This window comes from Pantherophis guttatus, chromosome 2, assembly GCF_059756535.1.
Source record: "Pantherophis guttatus breed Tessera chromosome 2, ASM5975653v1, whole genome shotgun sequence".
Classification (NCBI taxonomy): domain Eukaryota; kingdom Metazoa; phylum Chordata; class Lepidosauria; order Squamata; family Colubridae; genus Pantherophis; species Pantherophis guttatus.
In genome coordinates this window covers 247,398,732-247,414,891 of record NC_142064.1, presented here as the reverse complement: position 1 = coordinate 247,414,891, position 16,160 = coordinate 247,398,732, and the positions used below count along the sequence as shown (strand labels likewise).

Genomic DNA, 16,160 nt, shown 5'->3' with positions numbered 1-16,160 from the left:
TAAATTTACAAAACAGGAAGAGGCAGATTGTAATCTCCATTTCAATCAAGAAAAAATGATAATTCAAATTTAAATTGCTTCAAACATAAACATCACAATAAAGCCTTAGGTAAATAAGAATTCTCAAATTAAAGTTAAGCATGTTGTCCCAAATGCGTCAATAATTTAAATCTTCATTTCTCATTACAGATGCATTGTTTTATTTTTTTGTCTTAATAGCAAACTGTAATGTTAATTGAAAAACGTAAGTCATACAATACTTTGAAAGTAGGATGCCATTAAAACATCCAGACAAATTGAAAGGTTTAAACTTGGCTCAGAGATGGTATTCACTTACTTTCCCTACCAGTTCGCAAATGTGAGTGTGCTACTGAGAGTGCTGGGATTGGAGTTGTTGAATGAAGCACATGGGCATCTTGCTTAATGACCGCTTTGCTCAACAACTGAGATCCCAGTCCCAATTATGGTTGTTAAGTAAGGATCATCTGTACAGGAAGGGATATTTCATTCTTAAACGCAGATCATGTGCATGTCTAAACTATCCTCTTTTAAAATGGCCCACTTTTCTTCTAAAGCAAGGAATTTACTGTTTGACTGGGAATGCAGCTCAATGTTTTGTTGAGAAAAGCACCCAACTAGCCAAGACAGACAAAAATAAATTGTTAGGAAGAAGCCTGGGAGCTAAAGTCCTAATTAGGAACTAAAGCCCTAATAGCAAACAAATGTTTTGTGACCGGTCATGCCCCTTATGAAACCAATCTTGCAAGGAAGCAAAAGTCTCCCAGGGCAGCCCTTTTTCTGCAAATGCCCAAAGAGGTTTTTTTGGGGGTTGGTTTTTTTTTGTAAGTATGCTGTATTGTGCCTTTAACAAAAACTTGACACAATGAGTGTGGAGTAGCTTTTTTATTTCCTTCTACCACTTTTGCTTGCTCTCCAACCTTTCTTATACTTGTTTTTGTACAACCCGGTAATAAGTATTTCTTTGCTCCAGGACTTATTTGAGTTTTAAGTAAGTGGCCAGCACTTACAGAGTATCAGAAGCTTGTTTGGATTCTAATGGCGAATTAGTGAAGCAGTACCTATGAGTATATACACTTCAAGGCCTTATTTTCCACTTGTAATTCAAGGGAATTTATCCCAGAATGGGAAATGCTGGAAACAGAAGCTTTATTTGCATTTGGCTGCAAGTAGGATAGTGGATTTCTCAAAGAAATTGTACACTCAAGAAATATTTCTTGTTACACTGTGTGGGGAGGAAGCCCTAACAATATATAATTCTTTTGAAGTTTTTTTTTAAAGACACTGCAGTTCCAAATTACATTGAAGATTTTTTTTGTCAAGGGCTAGAATATACTGCACACCTTGCAGGAATGCTGTGATTCATTTTGAAAATATATGCAAATTTTGGTAGACATTATGGAAAGGTTCGTCATATAACTCAAAAGGTGAATTTTAGTCAATACCTTTTGACACAGTGAGAGGTTTAAAATCAATATAGGAAGCAGAAAAATATAGGAAAGCCTTTTGAAGATCGAATGGTGGTGGTGGGGAATTAATATATCCTATGCAGTTGAAATAACCAAAAGCCATTTCAAGATAAGTACAATTAGATGAATATCCACCAAGAAGTGGCAGATAGTAACAATCATTGGAAAGAAATGGAAAAAGGCTCCTATAAATGTTTTTAGATCTGAGAAATTACATGCTAAAGGCAGCAGTAATCAAAACTGAATAAGTCTGGGTCTCTGTAGTGGGACAGTAAATTAGCCTTGGAATTGTTTTGCATTTGAGAAAATCTTGTCATAAATAGGGCAGAAAAAGTCTTAAAGCATGTAAATCAGGTCACTGCATAGTAATGAAAAACAATATAGTGTTTGTGATTAGATATAAGCAACTTGTTTAATGGAGAATTATTAGATTCTACATCTATTTATAATTAACTTAAAAAGCTTTTCCTTTTTGGTTTACTGATGGTTTACTGATTTCGTGTAAAAGTAGATTGAAGTAAAATTTAAATTTGATACAGGAGCTGAAGCAAATGCTTTGCCATGGAAAACATTTTGGGAGTTGTGTAGTAAGAATAGCCTTTTTAAGAATGACCTAATCCTTATAATTTATGGAGAAGTCTTTATGCACAATGGTTACTGAATGTCAAGCCTTAAAAACTATATTATTGTTTTGTGATGAAAATTTCTTCTCTTCTAGTATTTGGAAGGACAGTATATGAACCTTTGGCTTCAGTGTGTTTAAGTGCTTAACCTAAGAACAAGTGTTTGCTTTCTAATGTTTTTATGGCCTTGGTGAACTTCAAGGTTTTCAGCATAGACATACTGATTTAGCAGCAGGCTTCCATCATGTATGGATATAAAAGTTAAGTAATGCTTGATAGATTATATGACAAATGGAAATACCAAGGGTAGCTCCCAAAGAATTTAGTTATTGTATTTAGTTGAGAATGCAAGTTTATGAAATGTTATGTAGCATTAGAATATCCCTACAATTGAAGCAATCTGGACTCATCTTATAGGTATAAAATATTTTTTGATTCTTGCTGATGAAAATAATAGATAATGTTAGGTGAAATTGAAAGAATATTCATCACGTTTAACTACATCTTTAGGATGATATTACTTCATTGTTTGCTCTATCAATTTAACAATCCCTGAAAAAGTATTCAAAGAAAAAAAAATGAAAATCTCTTTGACAATATAAAAGTGATATATACATGTACTAGAGACGTACCAATTCAAAAATTAAACGTTCCAGAGAAACTGGAAATTGCCAAACCACCCCTAAAATTCAGGGAAGATTCAATATGCTCTAAAAGGTCTCACTCTATTTTTTCTTTCCTTTTTAACTTTAGTGCTGAAGAAATACAGCTAAAACTGTAACTAGCCAACTATTATTCAGATAATCCAATGCTAACTTAATTAACAGCTAGGGCTGTGAATAGCACTAGAAACAGCTGCTTCACAAACACATTTGTGTAATCAAAATAATTCTGCAAGAAGCGTTTAACACAACTACGACCTTTGGAATGATTGTGTAGCTGCTCGGAAAGCACTTTCCAGCTATCTTCCTGTTTGTGTGCTTGAACAGACAATTCATTTAGTGAAACATACGACTGGGGAACAGCTTCATGAGTCTTCGGAAGGGCAAGGCTGCTTTGAAGCTTCATAAAGGGATGTTTTGTTCCTATTAATATACTTTGCGCACGACTTGCTCTGAAAACATCATACAGTCTAATATGTTTTATGACATTTTATAATACTTGTACACTTACGAGTTTGCTTAGTTTCTTTTGGAAGCTGCATCTTGTTGGTTTGACCGCTTCCTTCCAGCACAAAGACGAAACCTTTCACTTCCTTATCATATTCCTAACAAACCAACAAAAAGTGTGTCATCATCAAAATATCTCACGCAGCTGAATAAACACATAATCTGCAGGATTTATTAGTCATAATGCCTATTTGCCTACGACGGAAATGGTTAGCCACATTCATACTTTGTAACTGTTAAGGTGAGTGATGTTTGGTTTAGGTCAGGAATTGCCACTACGCTTAAATGGTATTCTATAAGTCTAATACAAATGGAAAGCTGGAGTATTAAATGGAATCAATGCAAAGCCTGTACTCTGATGTTAGAAGTTAATATATGTTAAATTCACTACCCAGTGTAGCATACTTCTGAAAATGCACACAGGATCCAGTAAAAATAACTCTTTCTTGTGAAAAATGGCTTTGCAGTTAGGATGTCAGGGCCATCTTCCACTTAGTATGTCAAAACATCATCCTTCATTTCACTAACATTTACCATATTTATTTTATTGGTTTTTCTGTCTTGACAGCAACCTGCCATATTAAAACAGTTGCTTGCTTCACCATTTTATCCATATCAAGAAAAGTCTGAGCAGTTTCATGCAATTAGTTTAAGTAAGTGAAACTAAAACTTAAACTATATTTAGGAGTGAATAATTTATTTAAGATGCTGACCATGTAGGCTTGATGAGGATATCAGTAACCACCTTCCTTCCATCCTCCTCCTCTATATCTCTTATTTTGTGAAAAAGCCTGGAATTTACCAGGTATCTTGAAAACATGCCCCAAATTATTTTATTTAGTCCTAATCAATATATTTCCTGACTAGAGATCTTCATTTTCTTAATAGACTAAAAGTTTGTTTTATTATTTAGTAAACATAAAGAAACAAACAAATAAATATCTTTATCTTGTATACTGCACAGTGTTATATGCTGTCTATGACATGGGTGGTTATATAAATTTACCAAATAAAAATAAATATTTATACCACCACCCCGCCAAAATATATTCAAAACTTACAGAAACAAAAACATTGAAGATCTTAAATACAGCAAGTTTTATCTGCTTGTAGGCATCAAATAGTATTTCCTGTTCTCAGTTATTCTGCTCTGATGAAAGGAATGATAGAGATAATTTTTTTAATAGAATAGAATAGAATAACAGCATTGGAAGGGACCTTGGAGGTTTTTTAGTCCAACTCCCCTGCTTAGGCAGGAAAACCTACACCACTTCAGACAAATGGTTATCCAACATCTTCTTAAAAATTGGAGCATTCACAACTTCCGCAGGCAAGTTGTTCCACTGATTAATTGTTTTAACTATCAGGAAATTTCTCCTTAGTTCTAAATTGCTTCTCTCCTTGATTAGTTTCCACCCATTGCTTCTTCTCCTGCCCTCAGGTGCTTTGGAGAAGAGCTTGACTCCCTCATCTTTGTGGCAGCCCCTGAGATATGGGAACACTGCTATCGTGTCTCCCCTAGTCCTTTTTATTAAACTAGACATACCCAGTTCCTGCAACCGTTCTTCATATGTTTTAGCCTCCAGTCCCCTAATCATCTTTGTTGCTCTTCTCTGCACTCTTTCTAGAGCCAGTTACGAATCCATCTGGTGGTGATGCTGTCTAACCCACATTTTTCTACTTTATCTAGTAGTAGGTTATGGTCTACTTTATCAAATGCTTTACTGAAGTCCAAGTAAATAATACTGACAGCATTCCTCTGGTCCACTAATTTTGTCACTTTACTCAAAAGCTTTCATGTTTTTTTAAAGAAAAAAAAAATTAAGCTCTATACTTTATAATCAAGCTTTTACCATTTCTTTCCAAAACATACTTTCCCTATAACTGAAGGATTGCCAGAAATTTTCCATTTGGTCCCAGTGTTCTTGCCTTGAGCACTGAAGATTTCAACAAATGGGCCACCCTGCAATTAAAAAAAGAAAGAATCTGTCCCATTGTCATAAGAAATCAAGTGTAATACTTAATTCGTAAGTACACCCATTCCATATTCATTCTTATAGTGAATATGAAGTCTCATTATAAGCTTATTTCATCTGGATGCTCAACTGGTAACATCTATTACAGTAGATGTAATCTTTTCTGAAGTAAATGGATTATGTTGCAGTAACTTTTCTTGTATTGTAATGTAGTTGCCTTTGGAAAGTGCCCAAAAACTTCACCTAGTCGGAATTAATTGGGGCTCTCTATATAGAACATAAGGGACGCGGTGGCTCAGTGGCTAAGACGCTGAGCTTGTCGATCAAAAGGTTGGCAGTTCAGCGGTTCAAATCCCTAGTGCCGTGTAACAGGGTGAGCTCCCGTCACTTGTTCCAGCTTCTGCCAACCTAGCAGTTCGAAAGCATGTAAAAAATGCAAGTAGAAAAATAGGGACCATCTTTGGTGGGAAGGTAACAGCGTTCCGTGCACCTTTGGCGTTTAGTCATGCCGGCCACATGACCACGGAGACGTCTTCGGACAGTGCTGGCTATTCGGCTTTGAAACGGAGATGAGCACCGCCCCCTAGAGTCGGGAATGACTAGCACATATGGATGAGGGGAATCTTTACCTTTACCTTTACCTAAATAGAACATATTATTTTAAGGTGCTGGGGTTACCTATAAATCTATAATCCTAAAGTGCTGCATGATACAGGACCTGGTTATTTGCAGAACTGCCTATACCCCACTGTGTCAGTCCATTGCACTAGATCTAACAGTGTCCCATGCTCCAGGTCCCTTCTGTGAAACAGTGCCATCTAGTGAGCAAAGATATGGAAAAGAAAAGAAGGCCAAATAATGACTTACTGATTGTTTATAATGAAAGACTGAGCGATACGGGACATAAGGACAATAAGAGGTACAGAATGTGGAGCAGATCATTATTTGGAAGTTTAACTGATCAAACTGTGAAAAGAAAGAAAGAGAGAGAAAGAAAGGAGAAAGAAAAAAGAAAGATAGATAGATAGAGACATAGAGAGAAAGAGAAAGAAAGAAAGAAAGAAAAAAAAGAAAGAAAGAGGAAGGAAGGAAGGGAGAAAGAGAAAGTGAGAAAGAAAGAACAAGAGAGAGAGAAAAAAGGGAGAAAGAAAAAGAAAGGAAGGAAGAAAGAAAGAAAAGAAAGAAAGAAGAGAAGGAAGGAAAAAATAGTGCATACAGGACAAGAAAAAATAATAAAAATAATATGGCAACAGTAATGTAATGAAAGGTGATGCTGAAATTGCTTGTAATAGAAAAGAATTATGTTACAGACTGCCATAGAAATGTGAAATTATGCTAATAGGGAGCATTAAAAAGATGCTTGGTAGAATAATGAACTGAAAGAGGCTGCAGATGAGAAAAATATGCATACCGAATGGCAACAGCAAAAATGAGGACGAGAAAAAGACATACCATGTGTACAAAGAGAAAAAGACAACTGCAGATAATTTATTGAGAGGAATGGTTACGCTTAGAAGAGTGAGAAAATGGAGAATTTTGATGGAAATGAGAAAGAGTTTGGAGAGTGAAAAGGGTTGAACAAGGAGCATCTAAGAGAATGAACAAAATCAAAAATTAAAATAATGAAATCACTGGTGATGATATTGAAGTGAGGGAATGTTGGAAGAAACATTTTAGAGGTTAGCATGGCACTGATATACATCAAAGACTGGAACTGAAATGAATGCTGTAAATGTTAGTATCCAAGAAAAAAGAAGATGAAAGTCATAAGACGTGAGAATATTGAAAAGCAATAAGGCTGCAGGGGTGGATAATATAATGTTAAATATGGATATGATTTGCTTATAGAGTAGTAGTGTGACTTGTTTAACATTTGTATGAAGTCTGACAGTTGGAGGAATGTATTATTGTTCCTCAATGTAAAAAGAAAAATAGTAGAAGTGAATGAAAAAAATACAGATTTATTGGGTGCTCAATTGGTAGTGTGACTTGGGTAACTAATCTCTCATTCAATTCAATACACCAAAAAAGATGAAAACAGCAAGGAAAAAAGCATGTCTCACTCAGGCCACTCTGCACAATTAAACCCTTTAAAAAAAAACAGGTTCATCTAATGCCCAGTCCAAAGCATAAGGAAATAATAAATCTTCAAGAGCATTATTTGATAAGAAGTTGTTATGGGAATAAATGGCATGCTTAATAAATATTTTGGATTTGTGAAGGAAGTAAGACTAGGATTTCTGATGGCCACTTGATGGTTTAATGTAATTATGTTTAATGTTTAAGAACTGTAGGGACATTAGAGCTGTGTTGTTGGAGCTGTGAATGCAAACGATGCTTTATTGTTGGATGAGAGCCGCAATAACTTGCAGTGAATGTTGGAAAGATTGTATGCAGCGTGGAATATGAATCTAAAAATTAAGTTAACAAAGAAGGCGGAGAGTGGCTGATAAATGAACGTGGTTTGAATATAAACTCGAGTGATCAATATGAAAGACGTTTGTTGGTGTGGGTTAGGCATGCAGACAAAATGATTGAGCATCAAATTGCAAAAACTGATATGTGAAAGATGAGTTTCTTCAAAGCAAGGAGAACAAAAACCCTGTGGAGGGTGGCATACAATTGATGAGATCCTCAAAGAGAAAGAAGTGAGCATTTTAAAGAGGAACGTGTATGAAGCTGTGGTAGAAGGAAGGAAGGAAGGGTTGGTAAGAATAGAGACATATAGTGGTAAAGCAAACTGTGTTGGTATAAATTAGATTCTGCTCTATTTCCTTTCCTCTTATCTCATGTGTTTACGATTTCCTTCTCATTTTCTATGCTGAGCAAGAAACTGCTTATCTTGAAAGGGAGTAGCAATGAGAAGTATAGTATGTATTGAATAGTATGGAGGGTTTGTGATTTTTGTTGCTGTTTTGTTGGACATTATTATATGCACATCTGAATAAAAGTGTTGATCATTATTTGGGACTGACAACTAACTGTATGTTAGGATTTTTTTTTACAATATAAATTGTTATAGAGATATAACTAAGGATGTGCAAAGCTCACTCATTTGGGAACAGACTATTCCAGAAAAGTCCTGAACATTTTTTTCCCCTTCTGGACATTCTTAGGGTGGTTCTGCAATTTACAGATGTAAATCATTTGTAAAGTAAACCGAGATATCCTGGGATAATTCAAACCCTGAAATAAACTGTGTTGTCCAGAATGCCATATCCAAAACACATTGAATATTTTAAAATTCTGCAGAATACAACATTTCTGAGTTGGTCATATTGTTCTATACTTTATGTTGGTTTTTAATATTAACTCTTAAACTGTTTGTATGTAGAAAATTGGGTATTTAGTTTTACAATTTGTGAAACCAACACTTTGCATTGAGTTTTGAAAAAAAAAGGGAATGAATACATTTGGCACTTATTATTTAATCACTATATAACTTTTCATGTTGAGAAAAAATAACTTGGAATAATATGTTCTATATACCAAGTCCCAGTAACTGTAGCTTTTTAGATGAACTGAATATTCTTCAGTATAAACTCATTACCATAATCTAATCTGAAGGCTATCAACTATGATCAATCCCACTTAATAAAAAAGCTAGGATAAACCAGTCCTGCTATTTCTACCACTCTAATATATAGGAGTGGGATTCAATCTGAAATACAAATAAGATCACAACCACTGCCAATTATCAGTGTCAGATTGGATTTTACCTGCAATTCATATGGTAGGAGATTGAAATATTTTAGAACCCACTTCAAGCTCACATAAAGTGACAAAAAGGGATAAAAAGTCTCCTCAAAACAAGCTGTGTACTCTAAAGATTTTGGAGTCCTCTGCAGAAATTCCTTTGATACTGGAAAAGTTTATTTTTATTTATTTAGCTATTAAATATATAAATTCCCTAAATGTTTGTATTCCGTAAAGTTGGAAGGGATAATTTAAGCCACTGAGTCCATCCCTTGAGCCCAAAAGGTCCAAATTAAAGAATTCCAACTTTCTCGCACTGCCATCCCCAATGTCTATCCAGCCACATCAATTATCTATCATATGTGGCTATGTCATTTTTTGGACTCTCCAGAAAATATTTCTATTAGCTTTTACCATATTACAATCCAACCTGAAAATATGCTGCCAAACCTATATCCACAAACTTTATAATTCAGACAGAGAATAATACATTGGAAAAATATTATTTGTTTTTTCCTAGTAATTTTATTAAAAAATACAATTACAAAAATAAAACTAATATAAACTAAAACAGAAAAGAATGAAAAAAATATCAAAATAAAATCCCGGACCTGCGCACGTTTTGCCGTGCTCTCAAAACTTTTCTATTTCAGCAGGTTGGCCTGGCCTAACTCTCCTCTTTTAAATTTTTTAATTCGTGATTTTATAAATTGGGTGTTTTAATCTGTGTTTCGGCCAAAATATTTAATAATTTTAAGGGATTTTTAATATTTGTATTATCTGTATTTTATCTTGGCTGTTCACCGCCCTGAGTCCTTCGGGAGTAGGGCGGTATAGAAATTCGATAAATAAATAAATAAATAAAAGTTCAGAAAAAAATGGAAACTCTTTTGATTTGTTATTTGTATATCCCTTTTTAATTATTAAGACATCAGCTGATTTCTTTTACATGTCCTGTGTGGCTCTTTTACCATGTCATTCTTGCAGCCTGTCATTTTAAGTCCACTTTCAAATCAATTACAGTCTTGTTCAGTAAAACTTGTTGCTCTTCCTTAACATTTTGTAAACTCTATTTATATATTAAATTTAATTTCTGAACCTATTATTCAAAAATATCATTTGATATGCTGAATGTTAAAATCTTTTCTTCTATTCTGTAAGTCAAATTTAAATGTCTGTCTCCTTTAATTGTTATCTTTAGTTCCTTCTGGTTTCCTCCAGTGTCCAACCTTCAAAGTCTTATTCTGTTTCTTTAAGAGATTTCAAAACAAAAGCCTTTTTCCATGGAAAGGATTCTTATAATGTATTCCAAAACCTTATTTCAAATCCACCCTTAATCTGTTTTCAAAAATCAAAGTTTTACTCAAACTTTTGCTGTTTATTACAAAATAATTTTTAAGTCCTTACATTTGCATTTAAAACTTCTTTCACTAAAGATTGAAGGAAATTCACCCAGTGCTATTAAACATGGCAATACAAAGGTTCCTAATAGCAGAAAACTGTTAAGAAGCAATTTCCAAAAGTGATGAGAAAAGGAAGTATGTGAACCCAGTGTCCTTTTGAAGGTGCCAATCACAGTTTGAGGGAAAAGATGGCTATTCTTTCTTCTCTCATAACTCTAAACTCACCAGAGATGGCTATCCTGCAGTTTCTAAGTGAGGAGCTACTGTCTGGAGTATTTATGGGTAATTTCAAATCCTCTTCTTGTCCAGAGAGGAATTATGAAGAGCCGACCCACTTGGCAGTTCTTCATTCTGTGGCAGTTGCTGGGTATGCTAAAAGCTATTTAGCAGACCACTATTTCCTCTTTCTCTTAAGGAATGCAAGGCAGAATATAGTACATTTCTTCCATCTTTATAACAACCCCGTAAGACTGATTACACTTATAGAGATTGACCAACTCAAAGTCATACATTGGATTTTGTGATCAAGGTGATTTTGAATCTACCATTCTATTCACTACCCTATGGTGGTTATTGTCTCCATCTTTAATTCTTCTAAGACAAGGGAAAAACGTAATATCTTATGAATATGCAGTTTATATACAATGTGTACTAAGAGTGTCAAGCATATAATTTTTTATTAAATGAATAGTTGAAAAGTAACAGGAATTCTGCCTGGAATGCACTGTCAAAGATTTTATATCTGCAATGTCATCCATAATGTTAATTACTTCCTGATTGTAATCTTGTCTTTTTTTTTTTCAAGTTTTCAGATCAGATAAAAAAGTAGATAAGGTTGAGAGTGACAAAAACCAATTATAAGCAGTTAAAAATTTGGAGACACCTATTCAAGTTTTCAAAAAAGAGACAAATAGAGAATATTTATATATCTAAGGACTTTTCACTCAATATTACATACTACTGCAATGCTAGTATCTTTTTTCATTTCTTTCTAAATAAGGACAAAACAACAGAAATATTTCTCCCTTACCTGATACTCATTTTTGAACATTTTAGCAACTGATCAAATGATTTCAATGCATCAGCAAGCAATTTGGTTCTTCTAAAAGTTAGGAGGAAAAAAATATGTCAGATTTCACATATGGTTTAACTAAAAACAAAAAAGGAATGTATTTCAAGTGTTGATTATTACTACTACTATTCTCTAACATTAAATAAAAGTGTTTTTTTTTAATTTTGAACCTGCTGTATTCTGGTTAGTTTTGCTAATACGTTCACCTGGTTTTGTATACAGTCCATCTCCGATCACTCTATATTATATTAGTACTAAATGATTTAGACTATAATGAGTTAAATAGCAATATATGTAATGTTTGTATTGCATATGTAAATGGTAAATTCTAAGATACATTAAAAGATAACATGACTGAAAAGTACTAAATCACTTTAATTAAATCCTATTAAAGAATGTTATGAACATTTGAACAGAAGTATTTTTTACTTATTTCCTGCTTCTTTGATTCTAGTCAAACATATTTCTTTCTACTACTTACTACACCGTTTATTTATGGAAAAATACACTTTCAGGATTGGAATACATAAGCATTTATTTTACAAAGGAGGTTATTTAGAGAAGAAGCCATGGAACTTCAAAGAATTTGTGACTATCACATTATCTCATTTGATTCCCAAACAAAATATCTTTCTTTCTCTAGGGAGGGGGGATGGAGAAGATCAAGCCTGAATGCAAATTCCTTAAAGGCACCACTTCACTTCCACATATAAAATATTTGTGCATATGTAGAGCAATATGCAATCCATCTACTCCTTATCATAATCTTTGCCTGGAAGTTAAATATAGGAAAATTCATTATATTCACGTAAAAGCTACAACTTGATTTATATTTATTAATGCACACTTATAAATTCATAAAAATGTAGCTTGAAGTGATGACCGGAATGGATGAATACATTACCACGAAAGGCTACAAAAAGCCATACATGTAACTTTCATTGTCTCCAAAATATGGTAACTTTGGTCACAAATGCCTGCCTGAACTGAAATACTCAGTGTAAAAAAAACCAACAAAACCAGAACAAACAAACGAAAACCCAGATTACACCATCAAACACAGGTAGAGAAAAAAAAATCGAGTTAACTTTTTAATTAACAATTATCTTGTAATGGTTCTGTAGAACTATTTTAGATTCAGATTCAGATTGGATTAGGCCACATTAACTCAAATTGTTAATATAATGAAGTCACTTGTCTAATCTGAAGGAATGGACTGGGAGAGAGACCCAGAAAGGATGAGGATGACTATTTATACAGTGGTAAAACTTGTCATCATGCTGGAAGGAAGGAAGGAAGGAAGGAAGGAAGGAAGGAAGGAAGGAAGGAAGGAAGGAAGGAAGGAAGGAAGATTTCTGATGCTCCTTGTCAGCTTTCTACAAAGAAATTCAATAAGGAAGTTGGCAGGAAGTCGGAGGTCATTCCCATTTTTTTGTTTCTCTATTTATGTATGGAAATATGTCTGGAATGATGACTTAAAGGTGTGCAGGTTATCTAGTACGGATAGTTCTTGACTTATGACCACAACTGAGCTCAAAATGTTCATTGCTAAGCAAGACAGTTGTTACAGGAATTTTGCCCCTTCTTGCCACAGTTGTTAAGTCAATCACTGCAGTTGTTAAGTAACTGCAGTAATATGTTTGTTAAGTGAATCTGGCATCTCCATTGACTTTGCTTGTCAGAAGGTTGCAAAAGGTGATCACATGACCCCAGAACAATCTAACCTTCAACAGGTGGCGGTTGATACCCCCAGACTTCTAGTCATGGGGGATTTTAACCTGCCATCTGTCGGTGAAACGTCTGAGGTAGCTCGGGAGTTCATGGCTTCCATGACGGCCATGGACCTGACTCAAGTAATTCACGGCCCTACTCACATGGGTGGATACACTCTGGACTTAGTTTTTATCTCTGGTCAGTGGTTGAGTGGCCTTGATATAGGGGATATAGGCATCGAACCCTTGTCATGGTCTGACCACTCACTCCTTCAACTTGACTTTCTGGCTGGTTATTGGGGGCGAATCATTGGCCCCCACGGAAAGGGCCCGCAACTTGGGTGTCCTCCTGGATGCACGGCTGTCTTTAGAAGGGCATACGATGGCCGTGGCCAGGGGGGCCTTCTATCAGGTTCGCCTGATACGCCAGTTGCGCCCCTTTCTGGATCGGGACTCCCTACTCAAGCGCTCGTCACCTCTCGTCTGGACTATTGTAACGCTCTCTATATGGGGCTCCCCTTGGGGTGCACCCGGAGGCTCCAACTGGTGCAGAATGCAGCCGCGCGGGGGATTATGGGAGCGACCGGGCGCTCCCATGTGACTCCTCTCCTGCGCGAGCTGCATTGGCTCCCGGTGGACTTCCGAGTGCACTTCAAGGTGTTGGTGATCACCTTTAAAGCACTCCATGGCTTAGGGCCGGGGTATCTACCGGACCGCCTCCTGCCACCAATTGCCTCCCACCGGCCAGTTCGCTCCCACAGAGAGGGCCTCCTCAGGGTGCCGTCGGCCAGGCAATGTCGGCTGGCAACCCCCAGGGGGAGAGCCTTCTCTGTGGTAGCACCCACCCTCTGGAACAATCTACCCCCAGAGATATGAGTGATCCCAGACCTCCGGACTTTTCGTTGGGCCCTCAAAACCTATTTTTTTCAGTTAGCCGGGCTGTCCTGATTTTATGATTGGTTTTAATAAATTTTGATATGGCTTTTAATTGGAATGTTTTAAATTAATGGGCCAAATTTATTTAATTATTTTAAATTTATTCTAACTTTTGTATACAAAATGTTTTATTTCTGGCTGTTCACCGCCCTGAGTCCGAAAGGAGAAGGGCGGTATAGAAATTTGAATAAATAAATAAATAAAGCATGCTAGTTGCCACCACGTGACCACGGGGATGCTTCAATGATCTTAAGTGTGAAAAATGTTCATTCCACTTTTTTCAATGCCATTGTAACTTTGAACGGTCACTAAACAAATGCTTGTAAATTATGAACTTCTTGTAAGCCAATAAATGGCAGAATCATTATCTATGAAAATTATGGAAACCCAGGAAACATCAACATTATGAAAGTATATGCATGTAGAACAAATGTCAGCCTTTTACACTGAGCAGTGGCACCCTGCAGAATCCCTGCCCATTCTCAAGCATGACCAGGGCTCCTTCCTTCCTTCCTTCCTTCCTTCCTTCCTTCCTTCCTTCCTTCCTTCCTTCCTTTCCTTCCTTCCATCCTTCCTTCCTTCCTTCCTTTCCTTCCTTTAAAAGTCATGATAACTTAAGTTTCAGTATTATATAGATAGCCATCCTCCTCTTTTCTGAGTATCACTGCCTTCTTGACAAAAAGTGTAATGCATATTTTTTTATCCTGCCTTTATTACTGACCAGTACGCGCCCACAGAGAGGGACTCCTCAGGGTGCCGTCAGCCAGGCAATGTCGGCTCCCTCCAGGGGGAGGGCCTTCTCTGTGGCAGCTCCTGCCCTCTGGAACGATTTGCCCCCGGAGATACGAAGGATATCGGATCTCCGGGTCTTTCGCCGTACCGTGAAAACTTTTCTTTTCCATCAAGCAGGGCTGGCGTGAACCCCCTCCCCCTTTTTTAGTCTTTTTTAGTTTTTTAGTTTTTAAATTGTCATTGGGTTTTAATTGAATTGTTTTAAATTGGGCCAGTTATGTAATTCTTTTAATAATTTTAAATTTTGTATTGGCATGTGTTTTAGTTCTGGCTGTTTACCGCCCTGAGTCCACTAGGAGAAGGGCGGTATACAAATTTAAATAAATAAATAAATAAATAAATAAATAAATAAATAAATAAATAAATAAATAATTTTTATAAATAACTCAAGGTGGAGAGCGTACCTAATACACTTTTCTTCTCCTATTTTCCCTACCACAACATTGTGAGATGGGTTGGTCTGAAAGAGAGGGACTGGTCCAAAGTTACCCATCTGGCTTTCATGCCTAAGGTAGGACTAGAACTCAATAGTCCTCTGGTTTCTAGCCTGTTGCCTTAACCACTAGACCAAACTGGCTCTCTTTTGCTATGTTGATATGATAGCTTAAATCCTTTGATGATGTTACCTGGTTTTCCATTTCAGAAACATTATAGAACCCATAAATTAAAAACTTAATATACAGATAGGTTGGACTATGAATCATGTCTGGGAGTAGAAATCTGAATTTCAGAAAGTAAAAATGTCTTTCAGTGGGACACGGCTTTAAACACTGTCCCGTTAATTTTATATTAACTACAGTATGGCAGATTCTATATTCCCAGTTAGGCTCATGTGCTATATTAAAAGTACATACTTTTTAGGGCAATAAAATTGTATGTTTTTTTCCCAGCCTTGGTTGAAAAATGAGCAAATGGCTACTTTATAGCATCCTATAAAGATGTCAAAAGCTGCCGATTTATTTGAAAAATATGCTAAAAACTAGAAGCATTTAAAATTCAAGGTGACATAACTTCACCGTGTTCTTCTGGATCAGAAGCACTTTTTACCAAAATAAAAGTCCTGAAATGTTAGGTATCAGGGAGTCTGCAAATCAATTTTGTATTCATGTTTATACAACTATAGACTAATAAATATAAGCATATATATGCTTTAACAAAAAAAAATCAACACCAGCTTTAATCAAGTACTTGAGAGGGAACAGCTTTGTTTATTTATTCATAGGATTTACAGAGCTGCCCAAAACAATATGATTCTGACAGTGTTCAACAACAACAAAAAAAGGCAATAAACCAT

General features: G+C 35.7%; 1 protein-coding gene across 3 annotated transcripts in view; it reads right to left on the bottom strand.

Annotated features, from left to right (window-relative positions):
• CFAP20DC (CFAP20 domain containing) overlaps positions 1–16,160 on the bottom strand; it is a 156,700-nt gene that overhangs the window by 133,704 nt on the left and 6,836 nt on the right. For 2 of the 3 annotated variants that reach the window (XM_034408787.3, XM_087887997.1), the window contains exons 2-4: positions 11,385–11,456; positions 5,153–5,242; positions 3,284–3,377 (exon numbers count right to left, since the gene is read on the bottom strand). In XM_034408787.3, the coding sequence (XP_034264678.1) occupies positions 3,284–3,377; positions 5,153–5,242; positions 11,385–11,405 (205 nt within the window). In that variant the 5' untranslated portion in view covers positions 11,406–11,456. Of the gene's footprint in view, positions 1–3,283; positions 3,378–5,132; positions 5,243–11,384; positions 11,457–16,160 lie in introns of all 3 variants that reach the window. The other variant, XM_034408789.2, reaches the window with a different exon arrangement.